This window comes from Lissotriton helveticus, chromosome 4_1 (genome assembly GCF_964261635.1).
Source record: "Lissotriton helveticus chromosome 4_1, aLisHel1.1, whole genome shotgun sequence".
In the NCBI taxonomy this organism is placed as follows: domain Eukaryota; kingdom Metazoa; phylum Chordata; class Amphibia; order Caudata; family Salamandridae; genus Lissotriton; species Lissotriton helveticus.
Genome location: NC_136063.1, coordinates 247444008 through 247471884, shown reverse-complemented (window position 1 = coordinate 247471884; position 27877 = coordinate 247444008). Strand labels below are relative to the sequence as shown.

At 44.4% G+C, this 27877-nt stretch overlaps 1 protein-coding gene across 2 annotated transcripts in view; it reads right to left on the bottom strand.

Moving 5' to 3' along the window:
- Window positions 1-27877, bottom strand: part of LOC144828499 (CMP-N-acetylneuraminate-beta-galactosamide-alpha-2,3-sialyltransferase 1-like) — a 381835-nt gene that overhangs the window by 22434 nt on the left and 331524 nt on the right. For both annotated transcript variants that reach the window (XM_078686722.1, XM_078686721.1), the window contains exon 4: window positions 26908-27087. In XM_078686722.1, coding sequence (XP_078542848.1) covers window positions 26908-27087 — 180 coding nt within the window. The remainder of the gene's footprint in view (window positions 1-26907; window positions 27088-27877) is intronic.

Below are 27877 nucleotides of genomic sequence, written 5' to 3'. Positions count from 1 at the left end.
GCAGAGGTGATGGCAACCAGGAAAGCAGTCTTCAGAGTAAGAAGGCGGAGAAGGCAGTTGTGAAGTGTCTCAAAGGGAGCGCACATCAGAAATGTAAGAACAAGGTTCAAGTCGCACTGAGGCATCACAAACGGAACAGGAGGGAACGTGTGTGTGATGCCCTTCAGAAAACGATTTACAATCGGAGACTTGAACAAAGAAGGTTGATCAGGCAGCCTCAGAAAGGCTGAAAGGGCAGAAAGGTAGCCCTTGATAGTGCCCAGAGCAGAGCCCTGCTGGGCAAGAGAAAAAAGGATGAGAAGAACCTCAGAAAGAGTGGCAGAAAGTGGATCCACAGCCTTTGCTGTGCACCATGCCACAAATTTATTCCACCTGCAGGCGTATACCGATTTTGTGGAGGGACGCCTGGCTGCCAGAATGACACTACAGACTTTAGGAGGCAAGTCAAATGGCCTCAATTGTCGCCACTCAATCTCCAAGCATGGAGGTGGAGACTGGACAGGTTCGGGTGGAGGACCGTCCCCTGCTGCTGCGACAGAAGGTCCTCCTGAAGAGGCAGACGAACCGGGGGATCGACTGACATACTGAGAAGCTCGGGATACCAGTACCTTCGTGCCCAGTCCGGAGCCACAAGGATGACTTGTGCCCTGTCGCGCTTGATCTTCTTCAGCATTCTGGGCAGAAGTGGTATAGGCGGAAAGGCGTACAATAGACCGCAACTCCACTCGCGACGAAAAGCTTCGCCGAGCGAATGCCGCCTTGGAAATTCCAACGTGCCGAACTGATGAAATTGCGCGTTCTCTTCGGTGGCGAATAGATCTAACCAAGGCTCTCCCCACTGCTGAAAGAGGCCTTGCACCACGTCCGAGTTCAGACGCCATTCGTGATCCACCATGCACCGACGGCTGAGTTCGTCCGCCCTGGCGTTCAGAGACCTGCCAGGTGTTGAACCACCAGGGTCATGTCCTGATGATCCAGCCACTGCCAGAGGCGCAGAGCCTCCTGGCAAAGGGACCACGACCCCACCCCGCCATGTTTGTTACAGTACCACATGGCGGTGGTGTTGTCCGTGAACACCTGCACTCCACTCCCCTGGACAGAGAGGAGGAATGCCTTCAGTACTAGATGAATCGCCCGCAGCTCCAAAAGGTTGATTTGGAGCCAGGACTCCGCCGGAGACCAGAGGCATCTGATCTCCGCCTCTCCCATGTGGCCTCCCCAGCCCTGGAGGGACGCGTCCGTCACAACTACGTGCTCCGGTTGGGGAAGGGAGAGGGATCTGCCGCTGACCCAATCGCGGTCCGTGAGCCACCACTGCATCTGTCTCGCAGTACCCTCCGAGATCAGGACATGGTTGGAGAGTGTTAGACCTGGCACCTTGGCGTGAGTTTCCCTTCCACTTTTTTGCTGATGTGCCTCAGATGTTTTTGCTGGTGTCCGCCGCTCAGGGCACTGCGCCACGGCCAACCTGTGCCGCAGTGCAATTGCTCCTTAAGTGAAGTGTAATTGTGATTGATACTCCTGATTAGTTCATTGGATTTACTGTCAGTTCCCAGTAAAGTGCACCAGGAGTGCCAGGGCTTGTAAATGCCAATACTGCTAGTGGGCCTGCAGCGCTGGTAGCGCCACCCACAGAAGCAGCCTTGTAAAATGTGTCTAGGGTCTGCCATTGCAGAACCTGCGTGCAGTCTGGTACTGTCATGCTGGCTGGGCAAGTGCACACACTTGCCAGCCCCCAAACCTTCCCTTAACTGCATATTAGTCACCCCTATGGTAGGCCCAAGGGCAGGGTGCATTGTGAGTGTAAGGTAGGACATGCTCTGATGTTTGTGACATGTCCTAATGGTGAATTACAGCCAAATTCGTTTTTCACTATTGTAAGGCTAGCTGTTCTCTTTAGGCCAGATGAGCTGCTGGAATTATTACACTCTATAATCCCAGCAGGCTCAGGGAACATGGTAGAAAATAAAGTTTAGTATGCCTGAACTCAGAATAATAAAATACTTCTTTTAGTAAAGTGTATTTTAATATCCTGTGTTTGCAAATGCTACTTTTAGAAAGTTAGCATTTGCTTGCCTAACCATTTCAGCCCGCCTCTGCTAGTATGTGTTTCTGACTGTCTGGGATGTGTGAGTGACAGGGCTGGGGGATGACAGGTGGTGAATGCAAGGATTACACCTTAGTGGGAGGTAGGAGTGCCCCTGGACTCTTAATAGGGCTGTGCTCTGCCACCACAATGCTGGCTCCGCCCCCTGGGGAGCGACTGATGACTCAGCCGGCACCTGGCCCAGGAAGGGCGCAGCACTGTCATGAAGGTACTCCTGGCTGCCCCTTTCCACAAAATGCTGGCTCCACCTCCTGTGGAGCGTCTGATGTGCCTGCCCCTCACACTGAAAGCAGAAGCCAGAAGTACACCCAACAAGTGCTCAGAGACTGAATGAAGCTATGCAAAGGCCCCCCTGGCCTGAAAAGACAAAAGAAATGCTGTATAAAAGTAGGAGCCCTGCTCCTTGTAAATCAGAATCCTGTTTCCCACAAAGAACCTCTGCCCAACTAGAAGGAGAAGAAGACGCTGGAAGGACTGGCCTGCTGCTTGCCTTGCTGAGGAAGGAGAGGAAAAGACTTTAAAAAGACTTTGCTGACTTGTGCTTGAAACATTCTCCAAGGGCTTGTTGGAGCTTGCCCCCTGATCTGAACCACAGGACTAGTGGGTTCTTGGTGCCTTTGCTCGTCCTGAAATTCGAGCCGTGTGTGCATGCCGCCGGAGCAAGACTGCGCCCCTCATCGCCCCCTCCTAGGGCTGTGGCACTCGGGAGCTTGCCTGTCTTTGTCCCTGTGAGAGCCTCGCTCCGTTCAGAGTCGCTCTCTGCCCCCAGGCTAGGCTTCCTGCTCCTCTGCCCCTTGCCTGCTACTGGAGCGCGCTGAAGCGCTCTCACCTCTCCCGCCGGAATTCCACTCCGACGATCGTGAATTACGCCGGGTTCCACAGCTGCACGGGCCGTGCCCTGTGACCCCCGCTTCGCTTTTTCAGGATTTGGACAGGCCACGCCGCCCCCGCCGCCCCCGCTGTGGAGTCCCCCGCACCGCAGTGCTGAGGGTCGTGGGCCGCGCCTGCCTGATCGCATACACCCGCTGACGTCAGGATCCAGAAGTGCCCCCGATCATCTGAGTCGCACTGATCCGTGCCGACTCCCACCAAGCAACCACAACGTTCTCCAAGTCTCTGGAATCGGGCTCGGTGCCCGCAACTTGTTATTTCCCCGTCCCTGGAGCTGATCGTGTCGGAAGGCCGAGGGAGGAAGTCTATGCCCCCCCGGAGTCCTCACGGGTGAGTGAGATCCGAGCGCACACTTCTACCCTCCCATCTGGGACCCCTAGTCCCCTGACAGGCGTCCTGCCCCTCGGAGCCTTCCCGCCGTGTTAGCCGCACCGTGAGCCCGGCTCGCATCCAGCTCTGTCCCCGGTCCGTCCCGAGATGCTGGGAAGAGCCGTACTGGGCGTAGGCGTGCTCACGCCCGATGTGTGAGTCGCGGTAGGGCCCAGGTCAATTTCCTCAAAGGCAGCGAGGGAAGCGCTATGAAGCGCACCGGAGGCTAAAGGCTGGTCTGAGGTCCCCCGAACGTGTGCAAAAGGTGATTTGGAAATAGCTGGGACAAAGAGAACTATTTTGAAAGTAACTGGAACTGAGAGAACTGTTTTAAAGGCGAATTAACAAGGAACTCTTGTTTAATACTGAACTGTAACAGAAGAAAAGTTTGCCTACTTACAACCTGTGGCCCGACAAAAACGTTATTAGTCTTGTGATAAGTCTGATCTGCTCATATATATATACTTTTACATAAAGGAACGTATTTTTATATATTCACAGCCTGGTGTCCTTTTGTGGGCGGATTGGTACATTTTACTGTGTGTGTTATTACAAATGCTTAACTGAATAACGCCTGAAGAATAGCCTTGGCTGCTCACGCCATGCACCTAGAGGGTGAGCAAGGGTAATTCTAAGGGGTCATCCTTCGCCCTGACTTAGAGGAGAGGGTCCCTGCTTGTCACAAGTGAATACTTGCGCCAACCAGAGACCCCCAATTCTAACAGAGAGGTTGCCCTGATGCTGGGCCCACTGAAACTTCAGGTCCCACTGCAGAGCCCGCATCCGCCACCGGGCGTGATGCACCAGAAGGATGTAGGAGGCCATCAGCCCCAGAAGCCGCAGCGTCAACCTGACTGTGACCCGGATAAAGGCTGAAAGAGTGGAATCAGAGCCTGAATATTCTGAACCGCTGCTCGGGAGGATAAACCCGAAACTGCGCCGAGTCGAGAACCGCTCCGATGAAGAGAAGCTTCTGAGAGGGCACAGGTGTGACTTCGGCACATTGATGGAGAACCCCAGCTGGTGCAGGAGGTCTGCCATCGTCTGGAGGTGGCTGAAGACTGTCGGGGGCGAGCCCGCCTTCAACAACCAGTCGTCGAGGTAGGGGAAGACTGAAACGCCTAACCTGCGCAGATGAGCTGCAACCACCGCCATCACCTTTGTGAACACCCGTTGGGCGCTGGTAAGGCCGAAGGGGAGCACGGTAAACTGAAAGTGCTCGTGGCCAACCATGAACCGCAGGTAGCGCCGGTGGGCCGGCAGGACGGAGATGTGGAAATAAGCGCTACCATCCAGTCTCTGGGTCCAGGGCAGCTAGGACCTGAGCCAGTGTCAGCATTTTGAACTTCTCCTTCCGGAGGAAGCCGTTGACGTTCCGTAGGTCCAAGATAGGGCATAGGCCCCCTTTGCTCTTCTTGGGTACCAGAAAGTAGTGGGAGCAACAACCATACCCTACTTCTGGCCCAGGAACGCTTTCGATGGCCCACTTGCCAAGAGGGCCGTAACTTCCTCCTGCAGAAGCCGCAAATGTTCCCCCGAGACGCGGTGGTATTGCGGTGGCATGGCTGGAGGGGTCATCTCGAAGGGGAGGGAGTAGCCCCTTCGGACGATGTCAGAGGGTCCTCAGACCCCTCCCAAGCCTCCTCATCACCCATCTCCTGGTACTCAGGGGTGTCAAATGATGGGGCCGGCTCATGAAAGGTGAACTTTCCGAACGGCGCCTGAAGCAGCGCCCAGCGGCGCCGCTCCGGCGCCGGTGCTGGATCGAGGGAGGCCTCGGGGACGGCGCCGCCCGAAGACGGCGCAAGGGGTCACACCTTAGGGACCGGCACCGGGGAGGTCGTTAGGTCCACCGGCGATGACCCAGATCCGGAACCGGATCCAGTGGGGCCCTGCGGCGCCGGGCCGAAGCACTCGACGGCGTCGGGGCCGGAGCCCCCAACCCACAAGCGCCCCCAGACGGGTCCGCTGGGCCCGAAGGCGCCGCGGAGCCCGTCGGAGACGAGAGAGACCTCATGGCCATGAGGAACTGCTCGATCTCCTCCGGCGTCAAGCGTGGCGCAGGGACCGGAGGGTATGGGGCCGGACGCGATGCCTGCGACTCTGACAGAGCCGCGTGGGCGGTGTCACCTGAACCCCCGGCCGCGTCGAGCGAGCGTCGGGGGAGTCGGAAGAGCAATGACGTCTCTTTGACTTCTTGTGCTTACCTGACGACTACAACCTGAGGAGTGATGTCGACTCCCGGAGCTGCGATGGCTCCTCTCCCGTGACCGGTCCCTCGACCTCCGTCCGGACTGGGACCTCTCTCGGCGCGGGGCCGACTGCCGGAGTTCAAGTCGCTTGCGGGACAGCTCCCGCCTAGCTTTCAAAGTCAGGGCCCGGCAGTCGGAACAGGTCTTGTCGTCGTGGTCAATGCCGAGACAGTGGGGACACAGGGCTTGAAACCTGGCATCCCTACCGGCACCGTTCGGAGTCGAAGACTTGAAAAAGAATGATCAAAAGAGATCAAAAAAGTTTAGTCAAAAAAGACTAAGGTACCACTTTTTCCGGATCTGCGCTGCTGGCGCGGAAAAAAGAAGAACTGACGTCAGCACGCGGAGGCGGCGTCTAAGTACTCCGACGACATCATCACGGCGCCCACGATGCCGACGACGGACGCGGAGCCGCAGACGACGCCTACCGACGCGCAAGGGTACTGCTATGCAAAAAATTCCGGATCCAGTCTGACGCCTGGGGATATTCTAAGGTAAGGAATCTATCACTAACGTGTCTCTTTCAGATGGAGGCGTGTTTTGTGGAGCATCTCAAATTGAAGATGCGTGTGTTTTGTGTTGCCTTGTAGCAGTGTAGGCGTGTTTTGTGGAGCATCACAAATTGAAGTTGCGTGTGTTTTGTGGTGCCTCGTCACAGTGAATGTGTGTGTATTTTGTGGTGCCTAGGCACAGTGGAGGTGTGTTTTTTGCGGAGCACCTCACCCCGTGAGGTTTATTAATAAAGGCTGTGTTGATAACCTGGTTTATTTCTTCACCAAATCTAGTGTTACATGGAAAGGGCCACTGGGTGGGGCGAGAGAACTGTTAAATGTGAACTTGGTGCATGAGGAAATGAAGAGAGCTGCGCTCGCTCTGCAGGGTTCCCGATGCCGATCAATCATGGTTTATTTAGTGCGATATGATGGCATAACCATGCAGTAATTAAGTATTTGTGCACGTTATCTGTGAGTAGAAAAACTCTGCCCATCTCTGTACAAATTCTATTTGCCTTTTACTGCAGTTCGGAATGAAAGAAAGCTATTGTATTCTTTGTTTGTAAACCCGATAAAAATGCATAAACTATATTTGTTAAAGTAATGTGCACTGAACAAGTGACCCCTGTATGTAAAATCGGAGCACACAGATCTAGAATTAAAAAATTAGCCTATGACAGTCAGGCCACCACAGCTGGATGTGTGATCGAATATGGCACACTTTGATTTGTTTTATCTAAGTTGCCGAGGTGCACTGTTTCCTACTTTAAATTCCTGTGCAACTTAGCATAGCTTAACTTGGTCTGCAATGTTGTGATGCAGCTGATTTCCTTTCTGGTATCGTCAGTGTGGTTTTAGTAGCGAGCATTGGCAAAGACAATCCGTCTCGCGTTTGACAGGTGTTAGCCATCCGTTTGGGTTTAGCGTGTTGCTGATGCTGAACAGCATTGATTAAAAAAAAATGGCTACTACAAAAGCTAAAGTGGCAGTCACCCAATATGATGATGTACATGTGTGCATGTGTCATCTCGCATGCACACATATACATCATGACGTCGCTGTAGCCATTTGTTTTGATTTTTTAATGAATGGTTCCAAGATGGAGGACACTTGTCTTGGAGCAGCAAATGGAAACAAATATTAAAAGTGTGCAAAAGTGCATTGGAGCAGAAGAAGCAGCTCAGCAGCAAAATGCAGATTCTGGGCCATTCTAAACAAAGAAGAATGCATTTAAGAAAAGAAAGGAAAATAGGGTGAGGAGGGGTGTTGGATGAACAGGGGCAGGTGCCGCTCAAAATCATGAACAGTGAGAGCAAGAGGCAGCAGGGACAGGAGTGGCTGCAACAAAGTAGCTGTGGGATGAGTGGTGGAGAAGCTACACGGCTAGTGCTGGAGACGGGCATGTGAAGGATGAAGCGGCATATGGGAAAGAGTGCAAGACAATTCATGCACTCCCATGGAATGCTAAAGGATAAAGCAAAGAAAGTAGTTCCCTGATGTCTGCCAAGGGTGTCATCCATTTAAAAGGATAGAAAAGAAGTTATGCTCCCCCTCTTGCCAGTGGCCGTTGTGGGAAAGCAAACGCAGGGGCCACCACGGGCAGCAAAAGGTCTTGCTTCGCCACTGCATAAACCAGCGTTTGCCGCACATGAGATGTAAAGATATGGATCTGATTGGGTTAATCCTGCAGTAGATGGTGTAACCAATGCCCCTGGGGAGTTACTGAGGAAAGTCTTGAGTCCTAGGGCTTCTTTAGCTCCGCTACTGCATGTTTTAGGGCCACCATTTGAGCTTTTATTGGATTCTTAAACAACTTCTTCCTGTTCGTGGTTGCTTGACTTGGAGGGAGATAGAATTGGGTTGTCTGTCCTGTAAACAAGACTAGTTGCATTATGTGATTCTGTGGCAGCAATGTTTTCTTCATGATTATAGATTTGCCGCATTTGACACATCATCCATCATCATCTACATACATCGCAGATTTTCACTACAGTAATGTTTCTAGCTACAAGAAATAAAAAGTTACTATAAAATATTCACACACATTACTGCAGAGTGGCAGGCTCTGTGCTGCGCAGTGAAAACGTGTAAAAAGGACAAAATGGGGCTGTAATATTTCCAGAAAATATGCCACACTAAGCTGTATAATTTGCCTTTTCTTGCCACTAAATTTAGTCAACCCTGCTGCACAATTTGGTCAACCTCTACTGCATTAATTCAGTGGCCCAACCTGCAAGCCTCAATATCTTCTGAAATCCTGAAGAGGCATCAGGTGAGAGTGAATTCCACTTTTGACCGGAAGGAGGTGTTCCATGACCATTTGCACCAGAAGTTTCTATGTATCAGTCTCCTCCGATGGAGGAGGTGAAAGGTGTTAAGTTGGAAAAGCTCCAATAACTTTGAATGTGTGTTTAGCTAGAAAGATGTAGTTTGTTATCCCTGTGCACTCGTTTATTCAAAGTTAAAACTGAAATTTCAACAAAGATATTGCGTTGGCGCTACGTCTGACGCAAAATCTACTGTAGCCACCCATTGGAAGGAGGCCAAACACCAAATATCCCAACTGAAATGTACAATATTGGAGGTAGTACAACAACGCTGCAACATGGATCCTCTTAAACTGCGACTGATGTCGGAATTTTACTGGATAAAAAAACTCAATTCTCTACATCCCTCAGCGATGAATGACAGGGTGGAATTTTCCTGTTTCTTGTGAATATGGTGTACACCTAAGACATTGGCTGATTCACTATTCAGATCCCCTGAATGAGTTTCTTGCTCGTTTATTGAACTACATGATTGTATATACTTCGGTTCTTTATACACACATGTCCACCATCACTTTTTGCACATATTTGTTGGACACTTCAGTTTGGAACACCTCATCCCAGTTCCTTGAATACATGTGTTAGATAATGTTTCTGTTTTCCGCCATACTGTCTAAATTGTTGCACTCCCAGTCAATAATACCAGTCATTTTCTCGCATCTCATTTTGATTGTATACATTTTGGTTACATCCACACGTTCACCAATTTTTTCTCGCAATTATTTTGAGTTACACCACAGCTTGCAAATTCCCATTTCAGGTGCTTGAACATTACTTCTAGTCAATAGTCCAATTTTTTATCGTTCGCCAAAAACACCAGTTATTTTCTCATATTTTTTCTACACCGCGTGCTTTATTCAGGAAAGCTTTCCTGAACATAACGGAAGCATTACGCTCCATCATGAAGCCGTCACACTCATGTCACGTGACTCGGGTCACGCTAGATAACAGCAGCGCATTAGCTGCCTATCTATCATCCATATCCCCGCTTTTTTGGAATACGGAAGGAGTTGTTTGAGACACAGACACTCCTGTTTGTTTCGGTTGATTGCGCAAGTAAGTGTTGTTATCACGCTTTGGTTTTCTTTTCTTTTCAGTCTCATTTCACCTTTTAAATTGAATTCCCGCACCGAGAATCGCACTCGTTAAGGTGCATTGAATCACCGACTCACAACTCCGTCTCGGTAAACGCTCACTATGCGAAGCGCTTGGTTACACTTCTCTTCCGTTTTTACACGCTGCAATCACACTGTATGAGTTTTTCATCACATGATTAACCCACTTTTTTGTGCACTATATACCACAATCAAGCATTATTATTGCCGTTATAGTGACTGCACTGGTCCTGTATTATTTCCTTTTTCAGACCCCTGAGGAAGGTTCACTTCAACAAACCCGAAATGCATTGGGTATTGCAATTTAACAATTAAAAATCATGAAGATGTACATGAATGATTTATGATGTAAAGCATGGAAGGATCATCTTGAAAATAAAAATATACTTACCATGAAAAATGAACCAGATCAAATTGTTATTTAAACCATTATTGATGTGAAGAAACCACAGTGTTTCAAGTTACACGAGCGCACGCCTCAGTGAGAAGATTGTTCTTGTCACACGGATTCTAGCTAGAAAGATGCCCATGCATCCAACCACCTCCTGCATTCGATGTATTATAAACATATATGCGCTGCTGTCAGCTCTGGTGATGTCCTTAAGAAGCACTAAACATAAAACAGTTGATCAGAGAAGTGATTGCACTGACACATCACAGTAGCCTCTCCATCATGAGACGTATTCTTACTGCTTCATCATAATTACAACAGAATATTCAATGTGTTGACTATCTTTCCAGTGTGGGGCCCATCAGTCCATTGGAGAAGTGCTTGTTAATTTCCACTAAAGTATGGACAACCTTCAGAAAAGCTATGTTGAATTAAAATTATAATAGACCAATTAATAAATATACTTATTGTGTCTCTCCAAAAGTCCGGCATATTGGTGTGCAGAATGGTGAAAGCTATAGGCAGCAAAAGTTAAATGAGCTGATGCCACTGAAACAAGACGTGCAACGGTTTCTGTTTCTCATCCCATATTGCCATAAATCGTATCCTTTTACAGTCATTGCTTTTCATGGATGAGTAAATTAACACCTATATATTTCACGTGTTTCTCAAGAACCACGTTTTTATGTGGCTTCCTCTTTTCAAAATCCATTCACATCAATCCTATCTCTAAACAAAACAAAATAAAAATGTTACATGACCAGGTTAGGACTGGGGCAGAAAATAGGACTGGGCACTAAAATAAAAGTGGCCCCAAATAGCAAATCAGATAGGTAAAACAAAATGACCCACAATTGCAAATCAGGGCAGTTTTAGACTTGTAAGGACACACTGTACAGGGGTTTGCAAGGTAAGGGAGATGGCATGCATGTGTGCTTGCTACACTCACTGTTTGTACTAGTACCAATGAAATCAACAGTAAAAACCGACCTATCAGACCTTAAAACAGGCCCACAAACAGTCAATGAACCAGCCTGCACCGTAATCTGTGAGACCAGCCCTTCTGGCACTGTCAGATTGCGTGCTAGGCCACTTCGACCCTGTACATAACTCTCATAGAAAGAAAAGTTGAATAGGGCATTCCTCCTCGTTATGAACAGTGGCGGCTCATCCGCTATGGTGGAGGAGCATCGCCTCACTGCTTTTAAGCAGTACAAAGTAGAAACATTAAATGATAATAATTTTAAGTTATTATTTTATGCTTGTGCTGTTTTGCCGGCGGGGCTGCTCTGCTCTCGAAGCAGGGCAGGGAGGAGTGGTTTGCCCTCTTCTAAGTGCACATGACTGTTTATCCGGCCCTCTCGGGCCGCCCAAAATAGACATATGCACTTTCCCTGTTCTCATGCAGGCTGCATTACAGCCTGCATGGAGAACATACCCAGGCCCCCATTCCCTGGCTAAGTGTCGAACCAGGACACTTGAAGCAATCACAACGCTGCATTGCAGCGTTGTGATTGGTCAGGGGATCCTGGGTGCTTACCAATCACACAATGCTGTATTACAGCATTGCTTCATGTTCCTGGATTTTGAGGAGGAGAGCAAGAGCAGAGACATGGGCCCCGGCGGCAAAGAAAGTTGTTTTTAAAAAAAATTATATTGCGTACTCCCTGCACAGCCCCCCACGCAACCCCTTTGCCCATGACGCCCCCCCCGTACCCGCCTTCACACTGCCACCCGAGAGCCATGCCGGACACCACTGGTTATGAACACACCAGAACGATGCAGAGTAAAATAAAGGTTGTTCATGCAGTTATTGGACTAGTTGCTCACTCTACACCATACAGAAACATCTTTTCCTTTACTGAGAGTGTATTGGCAATGTTAGGAGATCACCTCATAATACTGCACACAGCTCGTTGTAATATCAGAGCTATATCCAGGGGTATTTTGTTACAGCACTTGGTGTGCTGTTTAGACTAGCGGAAACACTGTTTACCCTGGATATTTGCCAAAACATCCGTCTACCTTCTAACAACAGTGGCATTGGAAGCCAGTAATGGCATTACCAATGCAGCCATATTGGTTTTATTTAACTGCATGTTTATAATTGCTGTTTGTGTCAGCTGCACTTAAGATTGGACTTTTGTGAATTTAGTTTTATCCTAGTTATAAGGCTGGCGATAGCCAAGACCATTTGATTTTACTAAAATTATACTATATAGATTAAACATACTTAAAGAAGCTTGTAGCCAGCCCTCTACATCCACTACTTTCATTTGCCCACTTCAGCACACCACATGGGGCAATAGGCCAGCCCACTTCAGCCACTGGTTTCTTGAGGAACATTTCCACAAAACAAGTTGTTCCTTTCAATGCCAGGAACTACTGTGTGTACTTTTTGAGAACACAAAAATATTTTAGCTTTTAGCAAATTCTCTATTTTGGGTGAGGCCCAGCAGCTCCTCCAACAATAAAGTTATGCAAAAAAAATGACAAAACTTTGACAAAGGCAAAAAAGGCTGACAGCTAATGCCCGACCTACTGTCTTTACCAATGCTTGTTTTTAGCACATTTCTGAAAGGTTGCTCGCACTGTGTCACTAGGCAGTCTCTAATTTTTATTACTCATTGCATTAAAAAAAATCAGCACATCATTCTTGTGTGCATCCTGCCTTTCTTGATGCCAAGTAAGGAGCCTAAACCCTTCATTATAGGAACCACCGGGAGCAGATCTTGTCACCTTGGGGCTTCATTGTTAGGATTACTGTTTCTGCCATGTTCTTTGTGGGACCTAATGGATCACATATGCTGATGTACTTCCTAGACCTCTGCACACACAGCTGGATCACTAATCATGGACACAAAATATAGGATAATTTCGAACCTTGGCACTGTATTTCTTAATAGCAGAGTAAATTCTATTTTTAAAGAATGAAAAGGATATTTTTAGTTTGCATGGCATGCATTTTTTGCTGTGCTTAGAAATGGACACAGATAGAAGACACTCTCTGATCTGGCTTTTGAATTATTGCATCTAGGTTAGAGAACTTTAAAATGCCCATGTCTGGCTGGCTGGCCAAAGAGCCATGAGCGTTTTAAAACGCACAGCTCCCTACTGCTGCCACTCTGCAGCACTGGCCAAGCCCTGTCCTGACACTTAGGGGCCCATTATGATGTCGGGCGGATTGCCCCCGCCAGGCCTGGGGTGGCCACCGCCAGCCTGGCGGGGGCAATCTGCCCGACATCCACTCTTGATTTCCACCCCGCCATATTAGTATGGCGGTGAGGACCTCGGCGGACTGTCTGCCGCTTTTCCGCCCCGGTCGCCTTGCGGCCGGGGCGGAAAAGGAATAACATGGTGGCGGTGAGGAGAGTAGGGGGGTGCACACGGGGGCGGGGGGGTACCCCCCTGCATTTGCATAATCAAAGCGGCAGGCAGCGCGCAGTGCCTGCTGCTTTGATTAAGCAAATGAAAAAGTGCTTTTTAAGCATTGTGGCGGGCGGGGCTGAGAGCACCGCCCGCCACAATGCTTAACATGCAGGATGTGCCTGCCACTGTGGCGGGCACATCCTAATAACCCCCACGGGACCCCCGCCCTATTACCACGAGGATGGCGGGCGGGCAAAGTCCGCCCGCCATCCTAATGACCCCCTTAATTTGGATTGGGTTACTGAAAAATAAAACGGTAATAAAAATGTATTACCGCTTTATTTTTCTGCTCTGGGGATTGTGTGGTGATGCTCGTATGCTCATATGGACGTTTTTCCTAGACTAAAGAGTGTCTTAACAAAGGAATCATGGGTCTGGCTTAACGTTTTCCCCTGATTTAAGATGACCCAAAAAACTACCGTAAACTAGAAGTTATAGTTTTAAGGCCGTATTAAGGAAGGTCAATCTTACCACAGTTATAAGACTGCCCAAAGCCAAGACAAAGTACTTCACAGAGCAGGCACAAGGTTGCTGGCTTAAGGCATTTCAAGATTGTCATAAGCCACCAAAAAAACTGTATTGCTAAACCCATAACATATAATTCAGTAGGCTAGTTATATGAACATGATTCTTGCACAGTTTTCATCTACAATGGATTTTTATTTATCTATTATTCATTCATTTGTTTATTCTTTTATGGGTGTTTTTGAGCATAGCTTTCAATCCAATTGAATTTCTTAGTGATTTGAGAATATCAAGTGATAGGGAATCAGGTAACGCTTTAGGTGTCTGTGTCTCCAACCAGTCGATCGCTATCAACCCTTAGCGCGCAGAAACCTTCAGAGTAGCGCCCAGCCTTGAATTCAATTTTAATTAAGAACTGCAATAAATAACTATTGAGTTTTCCTTTTAAAGTTAAGGAAAGGCTATGCTTTTTTTACATTATTATCAGGCTGTAGAGAGCACAGCCTGATAATGATCAGTGCTCCACTCGGAATTATGAGCTTTGTGGGTCACATAGGTTCAGAACTGAAGCACTGAGGTATTTAACTTTCGAATATGAGTTGTTCTCAACTCAGTATTGGAGCAGGAGAACAACATTTGATTTCCAAATGCTTTTAAAATGAGAGAAAATTAAAAGGAAGAGTTAACTTAGGGATTAAGATGGCTCTTTATTTAAATGTTCTTCCTTTTCAAAGTGTCACAGACATCTTGCTCCCAGTGCCTGGAAGACACAGAGCCATATTTATAACTGAAAAATACAGTCATTTTCTTTTCAATGGGAGACATTTAGGTCCTTCCGTGCTCATGACGAGCTAGCTCGTCATGAGGCGCGATGCTCGTGTGCTCATGACGAGCTGAGCTCGTTATAAGCCTTGGAACCCTCACACGCGGGCATAATTCCCCTGCTGTGCAGAGCGTTCCACGGAAACGGGTGTGGCCGTGACGAGTTCAGCTCGTCATGAGCACACGAGCACTGTGCCTCATGACGAGCTGAGCTCGTCATGAGCACTGGGGTGCTATGCGCGCCCCCCCACCCCCCAGCACAGCGGGGGAATTACCCCCGCTGCGAAGGGGTTAAATTGAAGAAAAATGTTTTATGAAGCATGTTTCTTAACGTTAAATTCCTCACATTTAAACAACTGACTGTATTTTCCTGTTATAAATATGGCACCATGTCTACAGGCCACTAGGAGTAATATTGCTGCTGTTTGTAAATACACATTGAAATGGGAGAAAAATAAAATGATGAGTTTAGCGTAATGCATATAAACATAAAGTTAACTCTTCAGTTACATTATCTACCATTTGAAAGTGTTACATTTACACAAAGCAGGCATATTGCACTGTTCCCAGTGACAAGCTGCCAAACTCATAACTGAAAAATACAGCAATTAAAAAAAAAAAATTAAAGTGCAGAAAAATGTTCCATCAAATGCAAAAAAATGTTACTAATTACGAACATTTTTCCAGAAATGTTTACTGTACCTGAAAGTCCTCCCCTTTAAAAAAAATTGGGTTGTACATGCTAGGGTGCCACATATGGTGAAAGGTATATCATGTGCCACAAGTGCATATGACACAGGCCCTCAGTCGCGCAAACACATATATCCCATTCATTCACACACATACATTCCCACAAACCATGCACTCACTGATGCACATAGCAGCCCTATCATAGTACCCCGAGTCCCAGAATTTAGTTTCAAACCATAGTATTGGGCTCCATGGGCAATAGGTTTAAAGTTAATGAAGCTGGACGGGAGGGTGTCTGGTAACAGTGCGCGAGTTACTTGTCCTTCAGTAGCTCACAACAATTTTCTGATCAGAAGTAGCTCTCACTACAGAAAAGTTTGGAGACTCCTGCTTTAGTGTGTACATAGCTAAGTTTTTAGAATTTTTCTATATTTGTTTAGAGATGGTTTCATAAAATGTATAATTTTCATGGCCTTATAACACTTATACTTATCCAGTTCTAGGCAGTGGCAAGGGAATCACAAAAGTCTTGTATTTATTGTTCAAAACTTTACCCCATGCTTAAGATTTACTATTTAATCACCAACTAAGATATTTTTTGCATGAGGGATTTAAATCCGTCCCAATGAAAAATAATTGCTGGGGTTCTCTAAGAGGCATTAAAATAAATGGAAAGAGAGAAAACCCCAAAATACCCAAGTTTGGCCATACTGACAGAGATAAGAAATAAATTATCTTCTGCATCACCCTTGAAGGGAAAGATCCCTCTGGTTTACCACATGGACTGCTATTTGCTTATGCCCCTTCTTCTGTGATACAGATAGCGCTAGTGCACATAAGTGCAGGTGCTCCGTTCAGGGGGTGTTTCCTCACGAGCTTGGGTGCAAAACTCTTTGCCTCTGTGCAAGCACCCTATTATGAAGGTAGGTGCAAATGCCTAGAATCTGCCAGGAGGTGCAAGTACTGTGCAGAACAAATAGGTGGCTTACCGTCAGTGCGACCCCTCAGTGTGGCACCTGCAAGAGGGAAAAGGGGGTCCCATGGAACACCAAGACTAAACTCTGCATGCAGGACTGTGGGTGACTTCACCTGCCAGCAGGGAGATCCCTGTCACCACTTCAAATTGCAAGCAGGTGCTGCCCACACCCAGCAAGGTGGAGTAGATTCAAACAGATGCTCTGCATTTCACTAATGCACTGTCCTTGGGGCAGCATGAGTTTGCGGCTTCCCATGGGGCAGCACATTACTTAAAATAGGGAACACTGTCCTTGTTTGCAACTGGCACACCTGTTTAAAGGTGCACAGTGGTGCAAACAGGGACAGTGCACCGTTATGTAACACGTGCCTACATTGGTGTTTGTATTTGAAACTAGCAAACATCTTTAAGTAAACTTCACAATGAACAGGAGCAGTTGCCACTTATCATTGGCTGTTTTTGTATGTGCCATTATTCTCCATCTATGGTAGATTTGCATTCCTGCTTGCTCTAAGAATCTGAAGATGGCGACCATGTGGGGGAGTTTCAGGGGAGGGCGTTTGACATGGGGAGAGGCTGGATTAGGCACAAAATGGTGGGACAGTTGACGCTGAAGAAGGACTACTAAATATAGAAAGGAGAATACCGGACCTGACGACTAGATGGTGAATCCAGAAAAAGTTTTGCACTACACAACAAATCACTGCAGTACAATCACAAAATGACCAATAAAGCCACATCAAACAATGAACTAGAATTAGCCTTAGTAATTCTTCATTCCAGGCACTGTAATTAGCATCTCCGCTGCCTGATGATAAATACAAGTGCTTTCAAATATCAGCACCTCCCCAAAAGCATTCTTACTTTTTGGGAGGGTAAAGATTGCAATGCCCTTCCCTTTTCTCAGTGTAGCTATTCAGTGATTCAGGAACACCTGCCTTCCTGCTCTCCCTGAACCGCTGCCTGTGGCAATGGGGACCTTCTCTTGTCACTGCCTGACCAATCAACGTACATTCCAACACATTTTCCAGTCTGATCTAGCATGGCGTTCAGCTCTTTGTGGGATGCCTGTGATAAATATAACTTTTAGGCTACGAGTGCTATTTATTGCATCACGTAAAGTCCAATGCTCTGAGGTCCAGAATCCACCAGGTGCACCATATAGCACTGATTACTAAATAATGGGGCTTTCCGCACCAAAATCTGATTGTCCCATTATTTGCCAGCTCCTTTTTTCCCTTGTTAAGTTTCAGCCAGCTAGACTGGAAGGCGCCAACTTTATGGCACCACTAGTAATTGCAACCACTGCGCCTACAGATGTTTGCATTGGAGCTGCACTGTAAGAAGACAATCAAGGCCTACGAAGAAATAGGCACTTCCCCTAGTTAAGAGATGACCTTTTATTTTGAGTAAAGATGAAAGTTATGGGGCTCAAGCTCTCAGCTATTGCGTCAAATGTTGGGTAAATATTGGCTGTTAGTCGTACATCAACCGGACATCGAGGGGACTCTCTACAACTGCCCCGAACAGATGTAGGTCAGAGATAGACTCTCTGTTGAATTGCTTTATTTCCAAATTAAACTTCGGTAAAATGTTACTTATATGGTTTATCTCTTCTGTTAAAAGCATTTCTGTCTTGCTTTTGTCGTCTTCACTTTGGTACCACGAAGCCTTCTTGCTGTCTATGTGCTTTACAAATAATAAAATAAAAGTAAGGCTTGGGTGAAGGAACTATTTTCTAGACTCTTTTTGTTGTGACCTATGGAAGAAGAGGATTTGTATTGCCCTGCATAGATATTAGTTGCCTTGACCCCTGGCACATCAATGCAAGTCCCACATGACTGAAGGGCCTGCATGAGGTGCCACAATTGCCCTGTAACCACAGCATTCCTGCCACGCAGCTGGCCTGTAAGCAAGAGAAAGACCACAGGCAAGCAACACGTGGGCTGTGGAGCTGTATGGATAATTTCCAGTACTGACAGTGGTGAGTCAATGCTTTCCAAGCAGGTTCTAACACTTAGCAACCCCATAATTGCCTGGCCTCTTTCTTAGAGGGACCTGGATGTTTAGACCCTTTGTGCCTTTGATGAGTGGGGCCAAAAGCAATTTAAATATAGTGCACTTCTTCATGAAGGCATCTAGAAAACACTCAACCAAACTCTCTTCCTTCATCACAGAAGTGGTGAAAGATGGCGGGCCCCAATCCAGTGGGGTATAAACTCAATCCTAGCACGGCATTGGCCAAAGAATGTTCACAGTAAGTAGAGGACACCACCACCTTCAACTCTGTCGCGATGAACATCACATTTTCTGTATGCGAGCGACGCCCTTTCAGTGCTCTGGAGTCTCACATCCCTTTCACCGATACAAGGTGGGTCTTTGCATGTATTGGTTTCGGGGCCTAAGACTGCATCTGAGATCAATCAAACTAGATAATAATTGGTCATTTGTTCTATGAAAGGGGGTCATATAATGTATACCTCCCTATTCCAGAACAGATCTGCATTTTATGTATTTCAGTATTAAATGTTCAAAAGTGCTGAACTGTTGTTTGGATACATGCATTATTAAAAACCTGAGTCTAAAACGTGCATTTTTTCCCACAGCAGAATGGATGTTCTACATCATGAAATGTCGTCCGTTAGCTGATAAACACATTTTCAGTGTTCACTCTCAATGAGCTGGTCGTCTATGATTTCCTTTGATCCAGGTATGAATGTTAAAAAACACTTAGGGAAGCTGTTGCAAATGTTTGCTACCCCCTGCTCCTTCCCATGAGCTATTTAATCTCCCGAGAGGTTGATTCAACATTTTTAAAGGGCGTTTTCTCACTTCAGTGACTTGACTTCACAATATTTGTAGATGGATGAACACGTCATGTTTGAGCAATTAAGGAAAGGTGTGAGAAAGAAAAACATGACAAGTTTACTTAATTTAACTTCCGTGTTGCGCAAGACTTAGTTAAACCGAAATGGAAACACACAAAGGTACGATAGATAGATAGATAGATAGATAGATAGATAGATAGATAGATAGATAGATAGATAGATAGATAGATAGACATGATAACACAAATATTATTATTTACAAAATTCTTTATTAAAAATGCAATGTGCAGAATTTATGTCTAAACATGAAGTGTGTTAAATACAAAAATTGTGGTAGGCAACCATACTTAAGCTAGAGGCCAGTAACCTAGTAATGGAACACGGATTCTTAACTTGCCATGACTAAAGACGTCATGATGAACATTAATATTGAAATGCCTGTTTTCCACTTTAAATAGCTGTTGTACTAGTTGCTTTTCCTCTTTGCTGCAGGCGTTGCAATTTCAGAAGCTACTGTTTATTGGATACAAATGTATTGCAATAGAATACTAACAGTGAGGTTCTTACCGCAAACGATGTAGACGACAAGGAGGATGATTGCTGAGAAGACGTTTTGAAAAACAAGAGTGGAAGTGCCACAGCATTCAAGGACACATGGTTTAAGGATGATTGTATGTACTCTGTTGAGAACATGAGGAGTAAACCTCTTCCCAGGAGAGTGCCGAAATATGATTGGTCAACATGAAGAAGAAAGAAAATTAATGTTGCAACATAGAAAATGTGTTTTAGATTAATGGGTGATCTTAGACGAGGTAAGGCAGATTGATTCCGATTCTGAAAGAGATCCGGATTCGCTTCAATTGGTGGATGCTCCCTTTTTTACCGACTCTCCGAGAGAAGACTCTGTACTGATTTTTTTTTACTTTCTTAGTTTCACTTGACCTGCTGTTATTTGAGCTAAGAATATTTTCCAGCTCATTGTGCTAAAGCTTTATGCTTATGCTTGATTCTCTCATTAGACACCCTTCATGGGTATCTGAACTGACACCTTTAACCCTTCTTGCATTTATCTTGACTTAGTTTAGCTACAGTAGTTTGTTTATGAAATGCACGTGTTACATTTCATTGTACTGATGCTTGTTCTGATTTGATTGACTGGTTATGTTAACCTTCAATGATGGAACCTGGAAAATAATCCATAAATAAAAGAATGAGCAACTAACAGATTTGAAACTATAACCCTTTAACTTACACTTAACTCTCTTTATTGACTGAACTAAAAGTAATAATTGATCAAATTGTATATTGACTTCACCTCCTCACATGTCAACCGACATCTAAGATCCATCGACCTGTACGCAGTGTTCATGGTGATGAGCAAGTGACAGTGGAACTCTGTGCTTAGATAGATAGATAGATAGATAGATAGATAAATAGATAGATAGATAGATAGATAGATAGATAGATAGATAGATAGATAGATAGATAGATAGATAGATAGATAGATTTTGTAAACATGTGTGATGACAAACTTAGAGAAACAGTAAGCCTCTTTCTAGTCATTCACACATTGGCAACGTTCCAGTGACTACACATTGATTTTCCTCATTCCCACCTAAGAACACATTGTGAAAGACAGTTTGATCTTCAACATGTTGTTCTCCACAACTATTCTGAGTCATATGTTGCACATACTTGACACTATTGAAAGACAGAGTACAGATGCTCTTACTGCATTCAACGAGCAAGTGGGTTGAATAAGATATGTTGCTAAAACCTTAACGTCCCTTCCAAATGACTGAGGAATTCCATTAACACAGGAAGAAATTTGACCCTACTGTAAATACAGAGAATGCGTGGTGCAGTATTTACTGGGTGCGAACACCCAGAATGGTACAAATGTTTCATATGCAAATTCTGCCTGATTTTACATGATGAAACTTTGCATGCAAATACTGCAGGGTTGGGTAATGTCAGCAAATCATGAAATATCAATCTGGATGCACATTCATGTCTGACCCAGGATATTCAAGACAATCAGAATAAAGCTATGTGTGTAAGCAATGTTGAATTTCACCATCATTTTTCACAATACCTGCATTTTGTTGTTAAACTATCAATGGCTAGTGAGGTGCAGATTTCTTGAAACTAATGGTTTTTTAATTTGAGAGAGTTAGCTAATTCAATATTGAGCTTAAATCTTGCCTAAAGATAAGTGTTTTCCTTTAAATGGGTACCAAATTTACACATGTTTAAATTAGATATTGGAAGAGCATTAACTTGTGTTGGGAAAGTTAATTGATCATGTGTCACAAAAAGCATAGGAAAGGATATGCCTAGTCTCAGGATATTAGTCTAAGTCATCTTCAAAATTGATGAAAAATGAGAGTGAAAGGATCTGCAAAGCTGTGTTATGTTCTGATAACATAACATGAATGCATTAAACATATAGGAAAATAAATTGTACGCCATCTGTTCTACATGGGAATATCAACACACATAGTGAAAGGAATATGATGCCTAACACTTATTGCCTACTCAGTTTGCAATCCGTGTGTGAAAAGAAAGAAAACATACATTTATGAATCTCTAGTGGATCGTCTGGAAAGAGTCTCATCCTTAAAATCTTATCCTATATTAAAGCTAGGGACATCTGAAAATACTGCTATTCAAAATTTGCTACCAAGATTTGTCTGTCACTATTAGTACTATTTATGACCAGCGTCTCAAAACACCGCCCTGGGTGGTATTGTTGTGTTAATTACATTTTTGTGGAGCGCCATCTAAGAGATATGCATTTTGAATGAACAGTTATGGGACTTACCTGTGAATATATATATGAGCATTTAAACCAAATGAGATTCTAGAAATGTATAAAGAAAGGATAATCTTTAAGCCTTCTACCCCTTTCTGAGAGGCATGTGAAAAAAGGTCTTTTGCAGGTCTATTAAATATGTTATTTTTTTCTGATCCATGAAGGACTCCAGCCTCTACAATATCTAATGGAACTTCCCTTTCCTTCTGGAATTTGATGCCACACACATTCCTTCCCTGTATTTTGCCAATAAAAGATCATTCATCTATGATATGTTATGTTATTATCGTGTTCTGTAAGAAAAGTTTATGGTTTGTATTCAGGCTATGTAGGCATATGTTGGCATATGTTGCTCTACATGTTATTACTTCCAGAGGAGGTGGCATGGTAACTATTTCTGTGGTTGTGTGGTAAAGTCAATTTTATTATATGTTAATTAGTGATACCGCATTCAGTGGTATATCAGTTCATACTTGTCGTAGTAATACAGTGTTTACATTTTTCTTTGTGTTTGTAACTATCAGTGGGTAAGTGGCCATATGATTCTGATGTTTATATTACATGGGAATGTTTCTAAGATGTGGAAGGTGTGTTGAAGTATCTTACAGAATGTTTTACTTTTTACTGCAATTTTATAGTATATTTTTTCGGTGTTTCATGCTGTGATTGTGCTTTGTGTGATAGTGAGATAGTCAGTGTCTTTGTCTATGCTAGCACATTTACAGTTGGTTTATGATAGTTGCTGTCTGTCTCAATTATGTTGCATGTGTTTTAAAACAAACAGGCTGACTTTGACTTTGGTGGGTGGAGGCATGGCCCAACGTTAAGGGCTGAGGGGTCTTCCCCCCTCCTTTTTGCAAGTATGATGAGTGTCTGCCAGGAGGAGCAAGGGTCAGCCAGACAATAAAATCGGGTCAGACAGCCAGATACTTTAAATGTGCTATTGCCTGAACCAAGCTTTGCCAAGCTGAAGGTTTCACAGCCCAGAGAGCATGTCCTTATCAGCCCAGCAACGCCCTCTGAGGTCCTCCTCCTCATGACAAGAGGGGGTGATTGACCAATAGAATCAGACCTAGGTGCTTCAGTGTTAAGCTCTTGTTGTTGTTATTGTTATTGTTTTCTGAGGTTTGTATAGCGCCAAATCACCGTCATGTCTCTAGGCGCTTCTGACAGATGCAGTAACAACGATTGAATCAGTGAGCAGGAAGTACAGATATAACAAACCTTGATCAAATTAAACAGAAAGCTTCCCTAAATAAGAGCGTTTTCAATGACTTCCTGAAGTGGAGAAGATTAGTTTCTTTACGGAGGGGCTCAGGTAATTTGTTCCACATCTGTGGGACTTGGACCGAAAAGGATCTCCCACCCTTGGTAGCCATTTTAAAACACGGACAAAGCAGCAATTGGGAGTCAGAGGACCTCAACGCTCGGTTAGGTTTGCAAACCTCAAGCCGTTCCTTTATGTAGGCCGGCGCATGCCCATAGATTGCCTTATGGGCAATGCATAAGCTTTTGAATTCCACCCTTTGCTTTATGGGAAGCCAATGTAGCCTGTGCAGTAGTGGGGAGACATGGGTCTATCTGGGTAGTCTAAAAATTAGTCGCGATGCATCGTTCAAAAGAACCTGCAGGCGATTAATCAAACTTTTCGGCAAACCTAAGTAATGTACGTTCCCATAATCAATCCTTGAAATTATGGTAGCCGAAACAATAGTTCGAAGCATATTTAGGGAGAGTAGGGGAGCTAGCTTGCGCAACTGCCTAATTAAGTTGGTGCAAGTTCCGACAACAGAAGATACTTGGCTAACCATTGTCAGCTCATGGTCGATTTTAATACCAAGGCTTTTAACGTTAGGACATGGTTTCGGGGTGGGGCCAAGCTCTTGAGGCCAGAACAATTCACCCCAAGGCGAGACAGCAGTTGAGACTACTAGGACCTCCGTTTTTTCAGGATTTATTTTCAACAAATTTGCCGTCATCCAGCTCTGAAGTGCCCAAGGCAAAATGTCTGTCAATGACTCCTCGTCACAGAGTGATGTGGGGTCAGCAATTCTCATTGAACCCATCCCACTATGTAACGAGTTAGGGAAGGGCATCCTCTCAATGGCTGACCCATGGCAAAGTCAGTCAATGAGATTATTCAGTGGGATCTTACGTCGGTCTTCTTATCCCAGAGCCTTCAGGAACCACCAATGCCTTCCTGCTGCTCCCTACCGCCACCTGATGTCACCGCTGCAAACTGGTAAGTGCTTCTTGAATGTTCTATGCATATGTGTATGTATGAATGTATGTGTATCTGTACATGCATGTTGTGAAGGGATGTGTGCACGCGCATGTGCTTGTGAATGGTGGGTGTATGTGTGTGCACTTGAGAATCAGTGGGTGTGACTGAGCATGAATGTGTATGGGTGGTATGAGTATGTGTGTGTGCTTATGGGTAAATGGGCCGAAGCGAGTGTGTGCACGTGTGCCACTTTAGGGGCTGACACTGGGCGGGTGGCCTGAGGTCAATCAGGGTGATGAAGAACACTACGTTGCCACCAAGGCCATACTCCACTCTCTATATTTAGAGATCACCACCAGCTCGGTAGTGATATTTGTGTCTTCAGAGGAACCACCATCACAGCAGTTCCCTTAAAGGATCTGCAAATTTGGGGTATTCGGCCTCCACTTTTTTGTGCTTAAACAAAAGCTCCAGAATATCACAGTTATTAGTAAAGGAACACTGTCTTGAACAGCCTTTTCACTGTGCCCCCTTTAATGAATCAAAACAAATTTTAAAATACTTAGAATGGGCTAAGCATGCCCACCCCAAGCCACTTTTTGAATGCCAATTATTGAAAACCATTGAACAGATTTACACCAACTCAAACAAAGACACTTCCTTGAGTAAAGTTTAACATACATGCCAATCTTAGTGCAATTCTGTTCATTTGTTGTTTCTATATCATCGAGTGAAGCATCCTATCAGCTTTAAAATGGCAGATGTCTGTTTTGGGATCCCTCATTTTATTGGCCTCGGTGTTTGGATCTGCATTAAACTTGTCCGGAGGAGTACAATGTGGATGCACTTTTTTGAAAACAGACAAGGCTTTCTCAGTGGAACCTCTCACGTTATCATCACAGGTTTTATTTATTGCACATTGGGCATCACCATAGGTAAATTAAAAAGAGATGAGTGGAATGCTTGTATTAATCTCGGCCGCGGAGAATTACACAGGGCAGCATCTCCTTTCATTGTTTTTTTGACCGACCTGCCACCTGATGAACTGATGATTGGAATGCATTAATTAATCTCATCTCTGGTAATGATATAGGCTGCATTCAAGTTTGTCTTTTGTAATATTTATTAATGGCACATCATTGCTTGTGATGATCAATAAAATATTTTGTATACACACAATACAAATTGTGTACTCTTTGTCAATTAATTGTAGAGGTCAGTTTGCAGTAATAATATACTACAAGCTTAATGTCCATGTTTCTTCATTGAATATATCTATCTATACATATATTTATGTATATATATTTCTTTTATTTATGTGTAGAGTTTTATATAGTGCTAACTAGACCTGGAGGTATCAGAGTGCTTTACATAGATGTGGAGTAAATAAATAGTTACATTAGTTACACTGGTTACAAGAGAACAAAAAACACAAAAAACAAGTCACAAGGAACATTGAGGGAGGTGGGGGGGGGGATTGAGCTAGTAGCTGGAAATAGGAATCAAGTCAGGCATGCAGGCAATGAAGAAGGTTTGACATCAGGGGACCTATATCTCCATATAACATAAAATGCATTTTCCATGGAAACTGTGACCTAAGGTATAATTACACTCCGAATGCCATGAGGCGAGAGAGTTAAACTCCTCTTGGTAGGAGCCACATAGCCAACTCCATGCATGTATCAAACATGTTAGTAACTAAACGTCCAATAGGCAGCTCCACTATCAAGTCAGACCTTAGATGGATTCTGTGGTGAAAAATGTAATGCAAAAAACTTCCAGTACAAACTGAGATTACCTATATATACGCATACATAAAAAACAGTGACGGGCATATGGCCAAGGCCAGAATTTACAACATATGGCATAATGCTTTGAAACATTAATGTGAATGAGCTCCAGAATGGTAATTTGATTGAGTATTGTAATTGTAGGATGATAGAGCAGTGAAATCGTAATGTGATTTGAGTATTGTAACTGTAACATGAATGAGAAATGAAATCAGAATGCGATAGAACTGTGATACTAAAACATGCCTGAGAATGAAACAGCAATGTGATTGAGTACCAAAACAATAATGTGTCTGAGAACTCAAACCATAAATTGATTGTGTATTGAAATTGTAATTTGATTGAGTACAAAAATTGTGATTGTATCTAGGTGAATTATGCTTCTTTTTAAAAACTTTGAGAAGACTAGAAGGATGTTGTAAGTCGAGGGTTGGTGGAAGGATTTTTTTCACCTAACCGAAGAAACAATTTCCATTCTACACGTTCTCTTAGCAATGAGGCCATAAGAGATGCTCCTACTAAAATACAGAACACATCAGGCAGCTTCTTTGTATTGCCTTTCAATACAGTCCTCTGTGAGTGGCCCACAAGGCGAGGTAACATAGTGGTGATATCAGGTCACAGAAAAGAGGCCTGAACATGGCCTCTTCTGTGTATAGGGAGAGACCCAGATGATAAAATACCTATTTTACTCAGAATGCTTTTCCTGAGTTTGCCTGGTAGTCGAGACCTAAAAACAATCCTGAAAATATGGATATTTCACCTGAAGTAATCTTCGCCATTCTGCTGCTTATTCATAGCGCCAAGACGCCCTTCTTGGTAACGGCCACATTTTTATAAAAGTGAAATCAAATCAAATCAAAAGCAAATCTATGTGGTTGCTGTTAATATATTGTAGAAGACAGAGTTCTGCCATACTTACTGGTCGATCTTTCCTGTAGTGAGAGCACTGATAATCCACTCTAAGTCTAGGGTTTTGAAAGGGATGAGTATCATAGTGGCATTCTCCTGGAGATTGTGAGCACTCTCAGGGTAGATGAACTGGTGAGTGGTTTTGCTTCCAACATCAACTTCATATCCCACCGTGACTGCTTTGTTCATTCTGAATCACACAAGGGAGAAAAATTAATTTGCTGGTCGAAGAACCTCCGTTTGATGCTGCTTTAACACTGCCTATACAAGTAATCACAGACAAAAGCTGATTTTGAAAATAATGGTGGATGAGAAATACATTTAGCTGTACTTGAGTCATCAAAATGTATAAAATGTGCAAAAATCTAAGACTTAGCGGGAGCCTTGCTTGTAGTCATACAGAGCATCGTGCACAGACAAAGTAATGGAATTTTTTATATATGAGTTACATAATAATAATAATACATTTTTTCTTTATTCGGAATTTCAGAAATTAGAAATCCATAAAAGCAGTATTAATACATAATAATTTCTTCCTTTCAAAATTTGTGATCATAAAATTATGTAATACAATACAATTTCACATACAAAAAATCATTTTCACAGTTCATTTGAAGTGCACTGATCGGAGGGCAATTACTCACAGTTCATTTAGAGTGCACTAATCGAATGGAAATTACTTTACAAATTTTTCCTGTGCCTAAATATGCATTTCAAAAAGTTTAGTACGTGATAACAGGTGGTTTCTGTGTCTAGGAGCTGTAGACAGAGCATGGCAGGACGACATTGTCTAAAACCCCAAGATTTTAACAGGGATAATAGCCACAGTTTTCGATGTTTACTATAAAATTTGCAGAACATAACTACATGTAGAGTGGATTGCGTGGACTTTCCGTCACAAGGACAGGGGGGGTAGATTTGGATCCCATGCGTTCATTAGTGGGAATGCTGTTAATCTGTGAAATTGGTTTAATCTAAAT